Source organism: Phyllopteryx taeniolatus, chromosome 17 (genome assembly GCF_024500385.1).
Source record: "Phyllopteryx taeniolatus isolate TA_2022b chromosome 17, UOR_Ptae_1.2, whole genome shotgun sequence".
NCBI classification, from domain to species: Eukaryota; Metazoa; Chordata; class Actinopteri; order Syngnathiformes; family Syngnathidae; genus Phyllopteryx; species Phyllopteryx taeniolatus.
The window spans coordinates 20,035,109-20,055,912 of NC_084518.1; the positions used below are offsets into that span (position 1 = coordinate 20,035,109).

Here is a 20,804-nt window from a genome sequence, read left to right on the forward strand (position 1 = left end):
GAGCACCACTACGTCAGATGACATGTTTTAATGGCAGTATCTCTTGCTGAGGGGACCCCCAAGCACCCCCCCAACCCGACGACCCAACCTGAGTGATCCGTCTCGCAGCTCTCTATTTTGGCAGCGGTGACGCACCCCCGCTCCGCGCCACAAAGGCTCCGTACTCCCGGCTCGTCCCTTTGTGTTGCGAACATGCCAGGTAATGATTAACACAAACACACAACAACGGGGCCGAGCAGCGTGGCGCTCCATCAACTAGTACAAAACGTGCGTACCACTTGGGAAGACCTTCCACTTGGCGCCATTTTGAATGAAGTCCTTGAACTTTTTTCTCTTTATAAAACCTTCAGATACGAAGCACATAACTCAAAAATACACCGCTTTTTACGCTCGAATCGAACATCTAAAATATGATATTCATGCGACCTCGAAATGAAAAAAAAACAAAAACAAAAAAAAAAACAGGCCTTGAAAGCACAAAAAGTGAACAATTCGAGGAGGCAAGTTGAAACCCATTTAAAATGCTTTACTACCATGTTGTTCATAAAAGTTTACGTGTTCTGACCACATTTCTTAATAATAAAATAATTTAAAAAAAAACGGAATACTAAAATATGGCCCTGACTAATACGGTTCGAAAATAGTCGTGGAAATTTGATGGCAAAAGATGCTTGAGGAATTTAAAAATAATAGTTGTTCATCATCATATGGAGAAAAATATATTTAAGCAATATTTTCCAATGTGGGGTAACCACATAAATGCATTCTACATATTTTGTGCTATACTCCCCAACATTTTCCTTTAATTTATACTTTATGGATTAAGTAGCATTTTAAAACAGTTAAGTGCAAAAATGTAAAATTAATTACATTGTACATTTACATTGCATCAATTATAACATACACTATCATAAATATGTGTTTATATTGTAATGTCGTATGAATTGTGCATTTTTAATTATAATGTGTCACAAAGCTTACCCAGGATGTGTGACCACTTTTGACGTTCAGTTTTTTCATTTTTATAGTTCTCGGTCACAGTTTTCATCTTAACCTCACTGAAGACCCTAAAAGAAAAAAAAGAAACAAAAATAGAAATGATTATTTTATCCGACAAAATGCTATTTATTGCTTAGCAATTCCGATTTTTTATTTAATTGAAATTTTAGGTGAAATTCCGAGTCATTCAACCACCGAAACGTTCAGGTTTCTCAATGACTGTGAGCGGATCGGTATGAACATCGCGCGCAATAATACGAGACGCCAAGTCCGAAACGAGCACCTTCCGTTCACAAATAACAGTTCCCTTGTTGTGACTTGAGATTTGAGCTTGAATTTAGACTTTTTCAAGCACCAAATCATTTGGGTTCACAGCTGAAACAATCACATTCAAAGAAGATTACAGATTTTTGTGGTTTTTTGTTGAACCACCAGACCATTGGAATTCCTATTGTGATTAGATAGGTACCAACTTGGTGACGTAGTAGTACAGTAGTAGTATTTCGGGGTTATCTTCGCGTCTCCCAAAAACTAAATCAACCGTGATAGGATCAGATTCCTGCGGCGTCCCGTCGCTTTTATCTGATGACATCACTGATATCGGCCGGTTCCACTCCCGGTGCCCCCGGGTCCAGATAGCAATGATGGCCCCACACCTTGCATACTTATGCTAATGAGGTGGGGGGCAGCAATGGTTGGTGACTGACAACTGATAACACATTGAGGAGGAGGGTGGAAGGGGCTGAGCTGTGGTAGATGATGATGATTGGGCGAGGTTATGTGGGGAGGGAAAGTGAGGTGGGCTAAAGGTCAGGAAGAATGCACGAGGTGTGGCTCCTCGCTCATTAGTCTGTGTCACAGCGGGGGGGGGGGGGGCACATCATGGCAACATCAGGTCCCTTTCACATTTAAAGCATCTTCTTTCAAAAGCATATCTTTAGTGCTTTTCAACGCCATTTGCATGCAACTGATGTTGTAGTTAATGATGTCATGTGACGTGCTGCTCCGTACTAAAAGTTGGGGGGGGGGGGAAATTAGCCCCAGTCACCTGTTTGATCCATTGACACGAAATTGGTAGGACATGTCCATCATAACAGGATGTATGAAAAAGTCTCAAGGACCCATGCCCCTAAATGAACCGGAAGTCAGCCATTTGGGTTCAAAGCAGCCATTTTGGGGCAAATTCGTTCAGTTAGAAAGATTCAGCCCCCCCGCCACCACTTTCACCGATTGACAACAAATTAGGTGGACGCGTTTAACATAACAGAACTCACCAAAAAGTCTCAATGGCCCATGCCCCAAACTGAACAGGAAGTCAGCCATTTGGGTTCAATTGCTCCCTCTTGAGAGCGAGCTCACCGTGCTGCCCCAGATGATTTATATTGATATTATTTCCTATGAGAAATCATACATGATATGTTAAACGCTTTCCTCGGAGGAGACATGGTTTGGAGCTAATGGGTTAGCCACAGTCGTTAAAGCCCTCAACTAAGTCAACTCCAGATTGTGCAGTAATGTTGAAAGATTATTGTTGCGCCTCCGCTTTTATTGTGATGACAAACAGGATGTATTATGAAAGGGGGTGGGGTGGGGGGGGGGGGGGGCAACCATGAGCTACAAAGGTCCTGACCCGGATTCAAACCACGGTTACATGATACCCGCTCCAACCAACCGAGTCACTGCCACGCTCTGAGGAACGCCACTTAAAGACGAGTGTGTGCGGTGAGGGGGGGGGGGGGGGGGGCACTCCCACTTTGCACGGGGGGGCGCCAAATAACTCGGCGAAGGGGAAGGACACCGTGCGCGCCGTTTAGCTTCAGCCGCGCGAGTGTTGACATAAATTTCGGGCTTTGGCCTTTGGTACTACTCGGGGTCAGACGGTGCTCGACGGCGAAAGTCAAAGTACACAAATAAAGGAAGTCATAAAGCAGATAAGGGCTGCGCTTAATGGCCACTGGCGCTGATCGGGCTTGGAGGGGGCGGGTCATGTTTGTGCGTGTCAAACTCTTCTGTGTTGTCCTGAACGCAACATAGCACTTGTTTATACGCTTACCTTTGAGCTGTACTACAAAATCCTTATTGGACACATCAGCTTGCCTGGAGGAAGAACATCGGATGTGATAAAGACGTCATCGCCCATGATGCATTGCTGGTTACAACGGTTGCCATGAGCATGTCGAGTGAATTGAGGGATTTGTTTCTAAATACATGTTTGATGATAATTGATGGAAATTCCTATTGTGTAGACTATTTTGTTTTTTTCAAGAACAAATGATATTTTTCTTCATAGGTTTTTCAAATGAAGTATCCATCCATCCATTTTCAAGGGTCATGGGTGAAAAGAAATTTTAACATGCTTGAAAATGGACTTAATATTCTCAATTAGGGATCTCATTCTTACAAAAAATACCACTTTTCCATACAATATTAAACATTTTTCTCCCGTTGTATTGTTAAAATTAGGACTTCATTCTCAAAAAAATCAATTTTTTTTATTATAGTAATGTTTTTTTTTATTTTATTTTTTACTATCTACAGTGTGACCATTATATAAAATGATCAATAATGAATAAAGTCGGACCAACCCTGACTGCATAATTAGTAATTTATTGTGGATGTCCTTAATATTTTGGCCATCCAATTAAATTAAATAAGAAGAATTAAACTGTCAGGATAATAATGCATGTAAAAAAAATACAAATAAAAAATAATAATAATGCATGTAAGCTCTTACATATCACCAAGTGTACCTAATAAAGTGTCCATTAGCCTGTGGATCAGTTTAACAATATTATTATTGTAGTTGTACTGCATCATATCAGGAGATGTTTTTATAGGGCATTGTAAAAAAATCTTTTAATAAGATTTAAAAAAAAAAAAAATACAAAAATCATAGCAGCAAAGCTAAAGAGGAGGGGCTAATGGGATTACTTCTCTCCCCCTCCTTCCCTTCTCCTTGCTGATGTAATTAAAAGCATTCACTCAATAAAGCCACTTAATTGGATGCGTCTTGGCCACAGAGCGTCCCCTCCTCCGCGCCATGTTTGCATTCAGGGCAATTAAGGCGCTTGTTTTCAAAATTCTAAATTCAAAATTCAAAATAAATCGTTTTGATAACCCGATTTACGGCGGGTGTGGCACGCGACCAGGCAAACATTTTACTCAGTCAAAATCATCTATATATAAAAAAAAAATATACAAATAAAAACAAAAAGTTGATCATAGCTAGTTACAAGATGTTTTGCATTTGAGATTTCTTTTTTTTCTTTATTTGCCAGGGATGAAATAAGGGGGGGCGGGCGATTATTGGGGGGTAACAGAAGTGCACCCTCCCCTCTCTCGCTCTCTCTCTCACACACACACACACACACACACACACACGCACACACACACACACACACACCCTCCCCCAGCCACTCACACTATTGTTGTTGTGGCTGCGTGCTGGTGTGGCGGCAGTGCAGTTGGAGCCGAGCTGCAGCGCGGACGCACGCAGGCGCTCTCGCAAAATCTCGCCGTCTCGCATTCACTTTGCTGAGTCTCGGAGGAGGGTCAGTGGGAGACCTCCGCGCGGATAAAGCCTGACAGAATTGGAGGGAGAGGAGGAGAAGCAAGGACGCTGCGTAAAAAGACGCGCCGGCTCAGACTACCCGTCCAAAAAAAAAAAAAAAAAAAAAAAAAGGCGCCGAAGCCAAGACGGGACTCACGCGGGCTATAGCGCTCCTTAAGCGGATAAACTGTCGCGCCGGTGGTCGGGGAGAGGACCACCTTCCCCTTGTGTGCCCCTCCATGGATGTACTTTGAGTGGTTGTCCTCGCACCAGGGGCCGGGCAGCTGTCGCCACTCGAGGAAGGGAGGGGGGCGGGGGGTGTTGGGCCGGGGGCCTGACTGTGGATGGTGGTTCTGATGGATTTAGAAGCCTGCGGATACGCAAGAGCCCACTTAAGAAACGTGATTTGGTATTTCTTTTAAAGTGGCACCAAGTGGACTACGTGATCCAAATGAGGATTTCGATATATCAAGCGCTGGGATAAGGAGTGATTGCACCTCCACAAAAAAAAAAAAAAAAAAAAAAATCAACAACAACAACAACAACAACTGTGAGGAGACAAGAGGTGCGTGAGCTCCAAATGTGTTGTTTCATTCATTCCCCCCCCCTAAAAAAAAAAAAAAAAAAAAGTTCCACGCTTCATTTCTATTTCTATTTGAATGAAATGTGCATTGCGTTTCAAATGCAATGCTTGTTTGCGAGACAGCCAGCGCGATGAGTTGCTTTGGACATTGAGCCCGGCTGAAGAGCGCCTGCCTGCCCGTGTGTGTGCGCGCGCGCGCGCGTGTGTGTGCAGCGCGTGGACTTTGGACTTTTGGCACGTTTGCACGCCTCGCAACTTGAAGTGCAATTTAAGGATGCTCGCAACTCGGCTCGGTTCCTAAAGCCTTTCAAAAAGTTTGTTAGATTTTTTTTTTTTTTTTCGTTTTGGGATGATTTAGCACTGATTTCATACTATAAAATCACCTAAACCAGATTGTAAATGTGAAATGCTAAATCCATATGTAGCTATATGAAAAAACAAAAAACAAAAAACACACTATAAGAAAAGTAGAAAGTTGCCAGAGTTGGGTATGGAAATTGAAGTTTTCTATTTCCATGACAAATATGTTTTATTCGACAAACTGCATCGAAACATTAATTTAAATACACCCTTATTCCTGCCGTGTTTTCCTGCTATAACTGACTTTAACGCCATTAAGTTGTTAAATTGAAATTTCAATCCAGATACACGATAACGCCCGCTTTGTGCTAGTTATTGTGGGAAATCACAAAATACAATACAGCGTTCTCGTGCAGACTTGAGAGAGCCAGAAAGCGCCGGTTTATCTCTCTCGTGCATTTAAATGCTGTTGTCTTTTGTGATAATAACGGCAGATAACTGGAGACCCAATTTGCATTTAAGAGATTTTGTGTGTGTGTGTGTGTCGAGACGTCACATAGACAGAAAGTGATTGATTCATCAAGACTGGTAGCCGAGATGAGTTATTTTCCATCAGCTCAATATCAAAGAAAAAGTACCTCCAGGGCCTCCCCCCCCCCCCCCCCCCCCATCACTTTGACCCGAAATGTCCGCAAGAAAGTGGACAGATTGATCAATTGGCATGGAACCAAGCGGGAGACGTTTGACCTTCATATTCCGTGTCTCCCTGGCAAGTTTCAAGTGTTTTCCCCCAGTCAGGGCCCATTATCCCGGGCTGGCCCTGAGCACCGTCCATTGACAAACAACAGGCGGTAACAGCCCCGCTCCTCATTCATGACACAGGGGGAGAGCCCTGGACAATGTAGGACGCAACAGACGAGCGGGGCAATTCGCAGGGCATCTGGTTAAGAATGCAGCTGCTCCCAGTCCAAACAGTCACTCTTTAGTTTGGATTTTGAAGAGAACCTCGGGAAAAGGCACAATAACCCATCAGTCCTACGTTGTTTTGCCTCCGCAGGATCCAGATTTGAGGACCGGCGGCGTTGCCGATGCCAGGAGCCAGCGTGTGAGGCCGAATCCGGGCTTCCTGCGTTGACATCGCAGCCTTTGAATGAGCCTCGAGAAGATCAGGATGGTGAGGGTCTGCGCGCTGTGCCTGCTCCTGCTCTGCTGTTCCAACCGACTCTCAGCCAGATCCCACGACAGAGCGGGAAGAACGAAAGGTAAAGGAAAGGAGGTTGGCAATTACTGATACTGGTGCGGCAGTCGTTGTGCCCATTGTTGTGCTCATTACTGTAGTCCAATATCTAAGTCTAGCACTTGGATTCAACATATTTCTGGCACTGAATTGCTTCTGTGACTGAAAAGTAATCAACTGGTTCTAGTTAGGGCACTAGCTCCAATTTACTAGAGGACCGCTTTCCTGGAAAAAAAACTGAAGTCAATTCCTAGAGTCCCTTGACTGGTTTGCGATACTGCCCCACAATAAGAATATCCCCGGTTCGGTTTTCGGATTTACCCCTCAGTCATCCATGCATCCATTTTCTGTTGTCCCCATTTGGGTCACAGGTGAACTGGAGCCTATCCCAGGTGACATTGGGTGACAGGCTGGTAGACCCCGGACTGGTCGCCAGGCAATTGCGGTATACGTATACTGCAGACAGACAACCATTCATAGCTAGGTCTTCAATCAACCTCTAATATCCATGCTTTTGGAATGTGGGCAGAAGCCAGAGTACCCATTGAAAACCCACACAAGCACAGAGAGAACTCCACACAGATAGACCAGAGCTGAGATTCAAATCCTGAACCTCAGAATTGTGAGGCAGATGTGCAAAGCCCTAGACCACCATGCTGCCACCCTGAAATCAAAAATATTAATTTCCGGCCAGTTCCCTTGACTAAACCACTACCTGGATGGTAAAAAGAGATATTGGCTGGACAAGAGGAGGCTATTCCCCCCCTGAATTTGGTTGAATTCCAATGTGAGTTTGGTGGTTCCACTGTAAATTCCCAGTCCCTTCACCTCCAGCGAGGTGTAGAGCGCAACGGGGGCAAAGTGTGTTTTGGCTGCCGCGAAAAGTGCTACCTGATCTGCTGCAAACCCCGAGGCTCGGAAGTGTAAATCTGCGCATGCCAGCTGCAGAAGAAGAAGAAGAAGAAGAAGAGGAAGGCGGTGGTGGGAGGGATGGGGCGGTGTTCTTCCGACCAGTTTTTCATTGATGCTTTTCAAACAAGTGCCAAAAGCAATAAGACGGACAACCCACCGAAATGTTTTCCACAGATGGAAATTAAAGGATGTTTTTTTTTGTTGTTGCTGGGGCCGATGAAAGACAATGTTGATGCTTGCTGGAGGGCATCAAGCACGGAGGTTTTCTCTTACCTGAAGGGAGGCTAGCTGGGGCTTGCTCCATAGACGCCCCCCTGACTCTATTTGCAAGAGAGATGAGCGAAGATGGATCATAGCTTGAAGAACAGTTCTAAGACACATTCCAACCTCCTCCAAGAACGTGTTATGTTGAGACCACAAGAAATAATGTCCAAAATACTTCGTCCAAAGTTACAGAAGGACGGAAATGTACAAACATGTTTGCAGTATTAACAAAAATGTTCCATTGTCAGAATCTTTAACAACGGTCTTCAAACGTTCTCACTGTTCTCACTGCCTCTGAGGAGGGTTTTGCATGAGTGTTCAATTAAAAGAAACTAAAGGGCTGAAGGACAGATCTCATGTAATGAATCTGGTTAGTGAAATGTGCGATCTCAAGACCACTAGAGAGAACCACAACCAAACATCCTGAGATACAGTACTTCATGAACATTTACGGATGGACAGAAATGTACAAAAATGTTCACAGTATTAACAAAAGTGGGGAAAATGCAAACTTGGTCGCATCAACAATATTCATCTCAATTGATCACATAAATTCATGACATTGAAGGCGTATGAGAAAGATGGGTATCTTTCTTATACATCCCCCCCCAAATTTTTTTTTTTGCTTTGGGAGAGGTCTCCGCTTGACTGAGGTGCATCCTCGCTGGCACAGAGTCAAAAGAGCAACAAAAAAGGGGATTCTTTGTGGTCCGAATGGCGGGGGCAACATCAAGGAGCAGTGACCGTGCCAAAGAATCTTTAACGTTGGGCCGTATTTTGTTTTCTTCCCGGGGGTGCATCTGCTGGTCAGGCCATTCAGCGGGACCACCGAGAGGCTCGTCACTCTGACAGCTTGACTTGAAAGCCGCTTTGGCGATTCAGACTTATTGTTTTGACACCCGGCAGCCTTTGCGTTTGAATTCATGCACAATTTATTCTGTTAGACGGCGAGTTGCGCTGCCAGGCCGCCGCCCGGCCGCCTGTCTCGCAGTTTGTTTGTGTTTGTGCCTTGTTTTGTTTGCCCCCTCGCCTCTGGGTGACAATTCACACCCTGCCTTAAGTTCAACGGCGGGGCACGGCCGTCCCTGTCCCTGCAAGTTCATTAGCATGAGGCCCCCGGACTGCGGCGACCCCACTGTCTCCTGAACTTTGTGAACAAACTGATTTGTGTTTCCTTGCAGTCTGCAGTTTTTTTTTCTTCCATCCTCAATGTTGCAATTGTGCGGTTTGTTCCCGAGTACATTAGCAGTGTGTGTACTTTGGTTCAGTTAGTGCAAAAAAGGGGCAACACTTCACTCTGACAAGGGAACAGATTGCCTTTTCACTAAGCGCTTGCAGGAAGCAATCAAACAGAAAATTGCCCTGGAAAATTGCTCGTTCTGAGTGACTGAGCGGTAATGGAGGTCCCCGGCCGCGGAGCACATATGCTGCGAGCAGAGCGAGTGGGCGAGCACATGAATGGAGCGAGTGACCCAATGAATGGAGGCCACTGTGGCCGATGGTGACACGATAGTAGCCAGGTTATCTGGGCACTCTATCACCACTTCCTGGTGGCATTAAGCGGCCTCGGTCGGGTAGGAACACGATGTTCTTCTGATCCCGGATGTTTCAGGGTCCAACTAAATCCAGCAGGATGTGTTACAATTGTTGTGTCTTAACGCCTTCAGGCCAGGACTATTAGGACACTGATTGAACTGTACCTACAGGTATAACATTTCTAATCTGTTTTCCCCGTCCAGATATTCGAATGCCAAGGCCTCTGATCATGCCAGGTTACCCAGAAAACATCACAGCAACAGTGACCGGTCAGGCGAAGCTGCTGTGTAAAGTTCACCGGCCGGCGTCCACCAAGGTGCAGTGGTTAAAGGTGGAGCTCGGGGGGGCAGGCCGGGGCCCCGGAGGACCACCACGCCTCAGACCCCTCACGGTGAGATCAGCAGACGGGCCTTCAAAAAGATGTGGCTTTTTTAGCTCAGTACTTAAGTCACCTGGTTTGTGTTTAGCCCCTGCGGAGCAACGCGTCCAAGGTGAACACACTGCATCTGTCCAACATCAGCATGGAGGATGCCGGCGAGTACATCTGCATGGCCGAGAACAAGCATGGCGGGAAAACCGTGCAAGCCATGCAGTCGGCGTGGCTAGATGTCCTTCCGGGTGAGACGTAGTCCTACAGGCCCTGTCCGACTAACAATCAGACATCACTAGCCTTTATTTATAACATTGCAATTCTCTTGCACAGGTACCATTATTTCCAAAACGGTGGACTTGACAAAAACAGCGATCCCACAAGGTAACGTCATGCATGAAATCTTTTCCCAGACTTGACAATAGTCTTTAATGTAAGTGGACACTGTGGTCAGAGATTTGAGAAGAATGAAAGTGAGACCTCCAGATCGCCAGTGAACCTTCACCACCCCCATTGGGTTTTCGCTCATCTACTCTACTATCACACTACGACATGTTCATTACCTTAATTCTCTCCTCGTCGCTCATTTTCTACGCTTGTTTAAAATGAACCAAGAGGAGAGGGAGTTTCAATGTGTTTGCTTGATTGCTCTCCGTCCCACAAAAATCCACAAAAGGGACAACAAAATTAAGCAGCTCAAGGGAGTGGGGGTGGCGGGTTTGGGTCGGGTCGGTCAGTCAAGTCCTTGTCACCATGGAAATGTCATTGTTTGGGGATGAGATACAATGGGGGGATGCCGACTGCCTTCAGAATGTTAGATGAAGAGGCAATCCACTGATTGGTCTGTTAGATTAAAACACAATGTCCCTAAATATTTTTTTGTGCAGTCCTGCTATCAAACAGCAATGACATGCATAGTGGGAGTGATACCATAACCCTTTTTGGTAACTCGAAACAGATATTCTTGGGGACCTGAGTGAGGAGACCACGGAGCATGTCCTCCTCGAGCCAGGCAATGTCCTAAAACTGCGCTGTGACATGACCACTCGGCCAGGCATGGCGGTCAATTGGTATAAAGAGGGAACTCGGCTGGCGCCCACGCCCCGAATCCAGATCCGTGGCACTGTCATGGAGATCGCCGACGTCACATACGAGGACTCGGGAGTTTATGTGTGCGCCCTCCGCGGTACCCGAGGACCCGTGAGGAACTTCACTGTCACTGTGACCGGTAAGGATGCAAAGGAAATAACCGATCTATACCCAACCGTTCACGGTACAGTGTGTGTGTACAGGGTACCATTCCATGACACTGTCGTAAACCCACTAAATCATAGCATAACATAGAATCAGTTACCATTGAATCTCCTAATTCTGTAGAGTCGTCGGGCTCAGGGGATGACGATGAGGACAACGGCTTGGAAGACTCATCTGAGGTTGAAAATGATCACGTTTATCTTTCAAGAGGTGCGTTCATGTTTTGTAACGTAGCTTCTGAATGAGCTTTTTTAAGTGCACCTGAAGGCTGCAACCTAGTCTGTGGCTTGGTCTTCACAGGTCCCTATTGGACCCACACTCAGCGTATGGAGAAGAACCTGTATGCTGTCCCGGCAGGCAACACAGTGAAGTTTCGTTGCCCGGCCATGGGGAGCCCCATGCCCAGTATTCGTTGGCTCAAAAATGGAAGGGAGTTTCGAGGCGAGCACCGTATTGGGGGCATCAAGGTAATAACATTTTCTTTCTCCTTTTGATTGACATTTTCTGAACAGTAAGTTTCATTGCTTCGTGTTTTTTGTTTGCAAGCTGAGGCATCAACATTGGAGCCTGGTGATGGAGAGCGTTGTGCCTTCAGACAGAGGAAATTACACCTGCATGGTGGAAAATAAATATGGTTCCATTTCTCACAGCTATGTTCTTGATGTCCTGGGTAAGATTCAGAAATTTTGTGTCAGTCCGGGGGGGATTTTGCTTTACGTTTCTTGACTTTGAGTGTCTTGAAGCACATTTTTTTTTAGACCTGGCTTGTGCATGCTGAAATGCTAAAAAGTAATGTTTCCCTGGGCTGAGGTTGTAAACAGTAAGTCCATAAAACGAATTAGATCTTAAAAGTTTGAATTTCAAGCCATGTCATCTGACTGACTGTATTCATGGCAGCCCCAGCAGTGGTCATTAGTTAGCTCTTGTGGAAAAAGCATCACGCCTCCAAATGAAAGCCTCCAGTGTGAGGGGAAGCATAATCGGGAGAGGGGGTGGGGGAGGAGGGTGGTTGACCAAAAGGTGACGGGGCGCCTGGCGTCAGTCGTGGTGCAGGATGTGGACGGTCAGGCAACCAAAGCAGTTTTCTACCTGACCTGTGACTGGAGATCGAGGAGGGCGGCAGGATTGTTTGTTCATTTGTTGGCTGTCCGTCCACAGCGGGGTCAGTCTCCCCTTCCCGGCCGACTGGGGGAGTGGACTAACGAGACAGTTAACGAGATCAGAGAGCGAGACTAACTGCTGATCAAAGAGACCCTGGTGGCCTGATGGTAAATAGCGATGTCATTGGAGCCGAATTCCATCTGAAAAAGCCATTTCTGGCTTTTGTGCAAGCTTGAATATGACATTGACAACTATTTTAGGGAAGTTGTTATGAAGCTTGAATAGTTTTCTAACAAAGGATAGTTTTGACCTCCCAATTTTCAGTATTTCTGAAAATCTGCCCTTGGCCTATCTTTACCTCACTGCCCTTGAATCACCTTTAAACGTGAGATAATGGAGGTACCTCCAGCCAGATCCTTTGCTCATCCTTGCTCACCCTGTTTCCCATTCAGAGCGCTCCCCCCATAGGCCCATCCTGCAGGCAGGTCTACCGGCCAACACCACAGCAGTAGTGGGCAGCGATGTCCAGTTCCACTGTAAAGTCTACAGTGACGCGCAGCCACACATCCAGTGGCTCAAACACATCGAGAGAAACGGCAGCCGATACGGTCCTGACGGGACGCCCTACGTCCAGGTTCTCAAGGTTGGTGACATTTCGATGTCCAGGGTCTTGTTTTTGCGCAAAGTTGATGGTTCTGACTTTTTTTTTTTGTCTCTAATATTTGATGTAGACTGGCAGTCTGAACATGTCCGAGGTGGAGGTGCTCTACTTGTCTAAAATCACCATGGATGATGCAGGAGAGTACACATGTCTGGCTGGAAATTCAATTGGTTTTGCCTACCAGTCGGCCTGGCTCACCGTCCTTTCGGGTAAAAGAAAAATGTCTTCAGATTTGACAAACTTTCAGTGCCATGTTTGAACAACTTATGAACTGTTCCCAACTTGCTGCAGAGGAACAAGCTGCAGACTCCATGGACACCATCGAGACCAAGTACACTGATATCATCATCTACGCTTGTGGCTTCCTGGCTCTGATCATGGCCATCGTCATCGTGGTTTTGTGTCGGATGCAAGTCCACCCCAGACGGGAACAGTTTGATGCCCTACCGGTCCAGAAGCTTTCCAAGTTCCCGCTGCGAAGACAGGTGCATATCACGGCAAAGGTTTGTCTTCATGATTCAAGAGTAAGAGCTAAAGTTTATTCATCGTTTCAGTACTCGGTGGACTCAAACTCATCAGGGAAGTCCAGTGCGTCTCTGATGAGGGTGGCTCGCCTTTCATCCAGCTGCTCTCCCATGCTGGCCGGAGTGATGGAGTTTGAATTACCATATGACCCTGACTGGGAGTTCCCCAGGGACAAGTAAGATACCTGAAATAACTTCCATCGCAGGTTGTACAAAAATCTGTCATGTCAATTAGCTGTGTCTTGAGCCTCAACAATAGTCATTTATTTCCAGTTTGGCTTCAGTTCCCAGGAATCAGACACAAAACTTTAAATTGTAGCTCTCTGGTCATGCGGGGGACCTAAAAAGGAACCTATGTTTGAAAAAAATCGGAGCCCCAAATTATGGCTGGGTTCAGCACTTATTTTTAACCAACTCCCATCCTCTGCTCTAGCTTGACACTGGGGAAACCTCTGGGGGAAGGATGCTTTGGCCAAGTGGTTAGAGCTGAGGCCTATGGCATCAACAAGGACTCACCAGACCAGGCCACCACTGTAGCGGTGAAGATGCTCAAAGGTACAAATTGTCCAATTAAAATTATAACTTCAAAAGAACTGCCTGTATTAAAAAAGGTCTGTTTTTCTCGTTATAGACGATGCCACCGACAAAGATCTCGCAGACCTCATCTCCGAGATGGAACTGATGAAGGTGATGGACAAACACAAGAACATCATCAACCTGCTTGGAGTCTGCACTCAAGACGGTGAGTTAGACCTACAACTACGGCCCGACAAAGTGATTGAGGGAGTGAGCCTTAGGCCCTGATTCACAACAGAACCAACTTAGTTTTTTGTCCTCTTTGTGGCCCGACCTGCAAAACCAGGACCTCTGTATGTACTAGTGGAGTACGCCTCAAAAGGCAGTCTGCGGGAGTACCTGCGAGCACGAAGGCCTCCGGGCATGGACTACACCTTCGACGTGACCAAGGTGCCCGAGGAGCAGCTCACCTTCAAGGACTTGCTTTCTTGCGCCTACCAGGTGGCCCGAGGGATGGAGTACCTGGCCTCCAAACGGGTATGTCTTGACTTCATTCAGTGAACTACTTCTAAAGTTATAGAAATATTTGATCCAGTTCCTCAGTGCAGTGAACCCGTTTCTTGCAGAGTATATGTTCCAGACCCACCTGCAAGTGTTGAAAATCTGCGATAGAGACCATATGAAACATTCTTTTATCCCATCCATACACTTAAAATACATTTGAACTTATTAAAATACACTTAAACATATTAAAATGTGCCTGTTCTCGCTGGAACTGTTCTCCAAATAAGGGGAAATGTGTGCTTGCTCCAATCTGTTTATCTGTCACTCCTAGTTGAAGTTTACTGTAACGACACAAAAACAGTGTAGCGGGTCCCACACTGAATGCACGTAACTATAAATTCAGATTTGTCCCAAAACTGTAAAAAAAAATCCAGTAAAAAAATGATCCGCGATATAATGGTTGCTTGAGAAATGTGAACCTCATTATAGCGGGCGACACAGTCTCACATTTGGATAACTGTTTATAGAGAGTTTAAAGTTTTTGTTTGTGTAGCATAAAAGCCAGATGTCTTCTGGTTGGCGGCTTTGGGCCACTCACTGTGGTATTGGATGTTAATGCAACCACTAGAATGCATTTGCAAGCATGGATAGGAAGTGTAGCCAACAAGATGGGAACACGAATGTTCAAAATGTGATGTCCTCAGAGAGTCAATATCTCCAAAGTGTTTCAGTGTGAATCGGGGGTGTTTAATGGGCACACTGCCTTCAGATCAATAGACCAGATGGGTCATTTTCGCAATCTTCTCAACCCCCAATCTTTCTTTTCTTGTTATGTTCCCAGCATGCTCCCAGCTCTCACTTATCAACACACTTCTTTGTCTGCCAGCCGCCATCTCGGACTCCAGTCCTGTTTACTCTCCTCCATCCATCTGTCCGTCCCTGCCATCTTCAGGCTTTTGTCCCTTTTAGCGCCGCCATAAATCTGTTAGCAAACAGACTGGGCGGAGGCATCAGGTTTCTGGGCTGGGAGGCCATTGCCAGCGCCTGAAAGTAACCCTCCATTATGTGGAGGCCCGCAAACCGAGGCCGGTCTCGCAAAAAGCCTTAGTCTATTTCGAATGAAAACCAAAATAAGCCTTAATGACACCCATTCAAGTCAAATAAACAGTGCCTTTCAAAAGCCCCCTTGAAACTCACGCTTTTCTATATAAAGATGTTTGCGTTCAGTAAAATTCTGCCTGTATGTTGACTTAGACCAGAACAGACATTTAGCCTTGTATTAAAAAAGTAAAGCCCAAGTTGAACTTGTCCTAGTGGTGAGCATGTCTGCCCCACAGTTCCGAGGTACTGGGTTTGAATCTCAGTTGCAGCATTCCTATTTAGAGTTTGTCTGTTAATGTATGAGAATTCAACATATTTTTTTCTAAATTTGTTTGTGTTTGTTAACTTGTTTTTTGAATGTATGAGAATCTATGTCATGATGTAATGTGGGATGACCCAGGCCACGATTGCGGGTCCATTCATTCTTTGTGATACCATGAATCCCAGAAGGTACCTTAGCATGCAACAAGATTAAATCTTGCCAGTTATCAATTTTTGGGAGAATGTTGAATATTAGATTTTTATGAAAGATAGGCCCCTCCACATTTAGCTATTGTTGTTCATAAATGGTTGAATGTCCACTTTCTGGGGCCATGTATGGGTCGTCGTGGCCAGACAGGACTAAGTTTGGACTTTCGTGTGACTTTTTCTGACCAAACCAAAGACTTTGGAAGAACTTGAAGGGTGAATAGAAGAAGTTAAGTCTTCCACTATCACACAAGAGTTCCTGGTGAAATGATGGTATCGCGAAGAATGAATGCACCCAATATCCTTTCCGAAGTCATCCCACACCACAAATACTTCATTCTGATACATTAACCTAAACCATTTGAGAAATAATACAGCTTGCATTCTCATTCCTTCAAGAACAAAGTTGAAGAAAAAAAGAAAAATGCAACAAATAAATAATGCATAAGTACTTTTATGTAGTGGCTGGCGACTTGCCCAGGGTGTACTCCGCCTCTCGTCCAAAGACAGCTGACCTTGACTTGTAGTCATTGCTGCTGTCGTCAACGGACTATTACTGTTGTTGATACATCTGTTGTTGTGCCCATTGTCCTTTTGTCCCTCCCCTGGTCGCTCAACCCCTCACTTCTGTCTTCTCTCTCTATCTACCTTCTTTTCCTCTACTCTGTTTCTCCATCACAACCCAACCGGCTGAGACGGACAGTCGCCCTGAACAGCCTGGATTCTGTTAGCTGTTTCTTCTTTAGAGGGAGCTTTTCATGTGGGGTTCAGTTGGTTTTCTTCAATGCATGAGGTGTTTGGTTCTAGACCTGAATGGACGGACAGTCTTATACCACTCCCTCTCTCGGGTTTTGTTTTCGCAGTGCATCCACCGAGATTTGGCGGCCAGGAACGTCCTGGTGACGGAGGACAACGTGATGAAGATCGCCGACTTCGGCCTGGCTCGGGGCGTCCACCAGATCGACTACTACAAGAAGACCACCAATGTGAGTCTCGGCTCCTCCTCTGCCACTTTGCTCTGTACTTCAAGACACCAGTCAGATGTTTAGCTCTTGATTGGCAGGCGGCTTAATGGGATGTAATTAGAAACTAGGGGAGGGTGGAGTGGTGGCAGCTTTGGCCAGACTTTATTTAGCGGGGAGGTGTCTTTTACAGTCAGACAATGAAAGTTGTAGTTTTAAATGCGTGCAGCTGTGTTGGCACGGCAACCCAGGGGTGGAATTCTAATCTGTGTCTGTGTGCTCCCCCCCCCCCCCCCCCCGAATGCAGGGACGCCTGCCAGTGAAGTGGATGGCACCCGAGGCCTTGTTCGACCGGGTATACACGCACCAGAGCGACGTGTAAGCACCACACACCACCAACTGTCAAAAACGATCCAACTGTCCTTTAAAACCGCTCACCTCACCATTTTGCAGGTGGTCGTTCGGCGTGCTCATGTGGGAGATCTTCACCCTAGGGGGCTCGCCGTACCCCGGTATTCCTGTCGAGGAGCTCTTCAAGCTGCTGAAGGAAGGACACCGCATGGACAAGCCCTCCAACTGCACCCACGAACTGTAAGCTTAAATAGTCACCACAGGCAAGGAGTTGATTTGTCTTGACTAACTTTCTAACAATCTGCAATTTTTTTTTGCTGTTCCATGAAGCTATATGATGATGCGCGAGTGTTGGCATGCTGTTCCCACCCAGAGGCCCACCTTCAAACAGCTTGTGGAAGAACTGGACAGAGTACTGCTGTCCATCTCTGATGAGGTAAGCACAACATCTACTATGCTAACCTAAGCAAATACACCAACGCTAGCTAAGTGCTGAAATACAATAAACGTCATTAACATACTGCATCAGCTAAGCCAAACTAAGATATCTGAAACATGGACCAAAAAGATAAACAGAATATTAGCAAAGGATCGCTCGGTCATTAGATTCTAATGGTGTTCACTGGCACATGCACGCTATGCTAAGCTCGGATAAGCTAAAACTGAAGAAACAAAAAGAAATACATCCTGTATCTGCTCACTACCTTGAACACTTGAAGCATTGAGGCACACACAAAAACAAGCGGAGCTAAACTAAACGAAGATAACATTCATTACATACTGTATCTTTCTGTCAGCAGTGAGTTACGCTACACTAACAACGCTAAGCTAAGCTACTCTAAAACTCTTCTGGCTATCTTAAACGAAATGTGACAAGGTAGGCACAAAACCATGTTTACTTGATTATTTTTGCTCTATCCGTGGAACAAAAAGAACAGGCGGGTTCATTAACAATATTTTTAAAATATCAATAAACTATTTGACATATTGCATACACAATAAGCCATTTTATAACCTCATCTTTGCCCCATCCATCAGTTTTCAAAACCAAATTTGGGCCCTAAAGGCCCCAAATTTTCCCACTCCTGGCATATGCTAACACACGTGCAAGCCAGATGGCCTCAATTCTTTCACTAAGATGTTAAATTCAGTACAAAACCCCCAAAAACTAAACAAAATGTTTTGGGCCCAAAGTGGGGAGCAATTACATGTTATTGATTTGTTGATGAACAACAGATGTTTTCACCGTCACATGTAAAAGCAAAGTAGCCACAAATGAACTCGATTCCTGTCCAAAAACCATCACATCACAATATTCTGCAGCAGAACCATCCAGTGTCTATTTCCTGAAGAGTACTCACACTCTGTACTCATGTAGAAGTATAGATACTTGTGTAAAAAAAAAAAATAATAATAATAATTTTTTTTTCAAAAAGTCTAAATAAATCTACCAGTAAATAACGGATTTAAAAATGCTATTTAAAAAAAAATGCAATGAAAAAACTCAAAAGGAAACAAAATTGTTTTTAAAATCATTCAAATAAATAAATTGAAATTTTATTTTATTTTAAAAAACTCAAAATAAAAAAAAACTCAAAATAAAAAAAAATGCAAATGCTATTTTAAAAATCTAAAGACAAAAATGCTACTAAAAAAAGAAAAATTGCTTTTTCAGTGGCAATAATCCTATAACTAATAATGAAAAACTCAAGAAAATTTGATTTGTATGTTATTAAAACAAACTGAAAATCATCTATGTAAAAAAATAAGAAATACGATGTAAAAACGTCTACATAAACCTAAAAGAACTTCTAAAAAAAATGACAAACATCCATTCATCAATCAAAAATGCTTTAATCGTAATCTTAAGAAAATATTTTTTTTAAATGCCATTTAAAAATAATCAAAATAACCATGACAAAAATTAAAATACATTTAAAATTTTTAAAGTCAAAATGTTAATTAAAATGCTATTTCAAAAAGTTCAAATAAGTCTAGTAATAATAATAATAATAATAATAATCTTAAAATGCTATTTTCAAAAATCTTTAGAAAAAAATGCTATTCTAAAAAGAATAAATGTTTCAAAATCTCTAAATAAATCGAAAACAACTAAAAAAAAGTAACAAAAATAAAAAAATATATATATATTTCTTTTTTTTAAATTAAAATGCTGTTAAAAATCTACAGAAAAAGCTATTTTAAAAATATAATAATAATTGGATAATATCCTCTAGGTTTCCAGAAAGAAAACAAATTGGGCTTAGAAAAAAAAGAACAAGTGCAATAGCGGTCCAAACATTCGTCAAACCTATCAATACAATACAAAAGATGATAAATAACATTCACTTGTACTAAAACGCGAGCTAGAGCACAACTTTCAACCTCTGAACATCCATCTTGGAAATGGGAGTCGGCCCCGTGTTGCACTGATGAATTTGCAAAAGTTCAATAAAGCAATGCCCCCTATACAGTATGTCAAAATTCTTGCACTGAACTTAAAAACAACAAAAATGGAGTTCGCCGACTCTTGTTCTCAGTGGCTCTTTTGCTATTTCCAGCCTTATGAACATGTATGCCCCCCCCCCCCCCTCCTCTCTGTGCAGTACTTGGACCTGTCGACGCCGTTCGAGCAGTACTCGCCGTCGTGCGAGGACACGTCCAGCTCCTGCTCCTCGGACAACGACTCTGTTTTCACCCACGATGCCCTGTCCACCGAACCGTGCCTGCTGGGCTACCAGGATGCGCGACCCCACGGGGACCCCAAGACGCCGCTCTGATAAGACCCCAATGCCGGTCGGTGGCCAAAAATGGACATCCCCCCCCCCCCCCCTCCCCAAACACGCTTACACGTATGGAGCACTGAGGACATGTTGTACTTTGGACACCAGCAGCTGGGACGTTTTCGTAAACCGCGGCACTAAAACCCACTCGAAGACACGCCAGAAGGAGCCCGAAAGGGTGAAAATGTTATTTTTAAAGACATTTTATTTTAACAAGGAAAAAAATATATAGATTTATTTTGCTATGTTAAAAAAGAAGCGATTGTTAATTATAAATCTCTCTATATAAGATTATTTTACTTTTGTGTTGCTTATTTAAAAAAACAAAAAAAAAGTCTTAAATCTCAGGATCTCTTGTGCTTAAAAGAAAAAGAAGAAAAAGTTGGAAGTGCCTGAATTTATGATTTCCTGTGAATATATTAGAATAATAAAATATTGTATGTATATATCATCAAGTGGTAATGCAAATACAATTGCCTTTATAAATTATTTTGTATGACACTAAATGGCGTGACGCCTCAAATGTTTGGACCAAAATCTCCAGGCCTCATTTATTTTATTTTTAATATTTTTTAATACAATTTTAATTGTTGTTTACTTTTTAACAGCATTATTATGATTTGATTTGTTTTACAAATAATATTTTTAATTGGATTTTCTAAGGACTTTTTAAAGGCATTTTTTTCAATAAATAGCATTTCTTTAATTTTTTCGAAATACCATTTAATTGTAGTTTTCTTTATTTTTTTTTTAATAAATAGCATTTGAGAACAATTTGAACAAGCACCTTTTTCTCCATGACCGTTTTTTTTTCTTTTTTCTTTTTTC

The 20,804-nt window shown here is 43.8% G+C and overlaps 1 protein-coding gene across 1 annotated transcript; it reads left to right on the forward strand.

Annotated features, from left to right (window-relative positions):
* Window positions 1–4,554: 4,554 nt before the first annotated feature.
* On the forward strand, window positions 4,555–20,760 carry fgfr4 (fibroblast growth factor receptor 4). Its single transcript, XM_061751184.1, has 21 exons — window positions 4,555–5,114; window positions 6,490–6,694; window positions 9,585–9,772; window positions 9,849–9,999; window positions 10,085–10,135; window positions 10,710–10,979; window positions 11,129–11,215; window positions 11,306–11,472; window positions 11,552–11,675; window positions 12,559–12,749; window positions 12,838–12,976; window positions 13,059–13,252; window positions 13,322–13,467; window positions 13,725–13,846; window positions 13,923–14,033; window positions 14,154–14,344; window positions 16,744–16,866; window positions 17,150–17,220; window positions 17,296–17,433; window positions 17,524–17,629; window positions 19,800–20,760. The coding sequence occupies exons 2-21, from the start codon at window positions 6,583–6,585 to the stop codon at window positions 19,971–19,973; spliced, it is 2,856 nt and encodes a 951-aa protein (XP_061607168.1). The 5' UTR covers window positions 4,555–5,114; window positions 6,490–6,582; the 3' UTR covers window positions 19,974–20,760.
* Window positions 20,761–20,804: the final 44 nt, after the last annotated feature.

Bases quoted from the DNA above. Each gene is read 5' to 3' on its own strand.
- fgfr4 (XM_061751184.1), top strand. From the start codon at position 6,583: ATGAGCCTCGAGAAGATCAGGATGGTGAGGGTCTGCGCGCTGTGCCTG. The intron at 14,034-14,153 runs GTGAGTTAGACC...CTGCAAAACCAG, and splicing joins TGGAGTCTGCACTCAAGACG to GACCTCTGTATGTACTAGTG. The intron at 17,221-17,295 runs GTAAGCACCACA...ACCATTTTGCAG, and splicing joins TACACGCACCAGAGCGACGT to GTGGTCGTTCGGCGTGCTCA.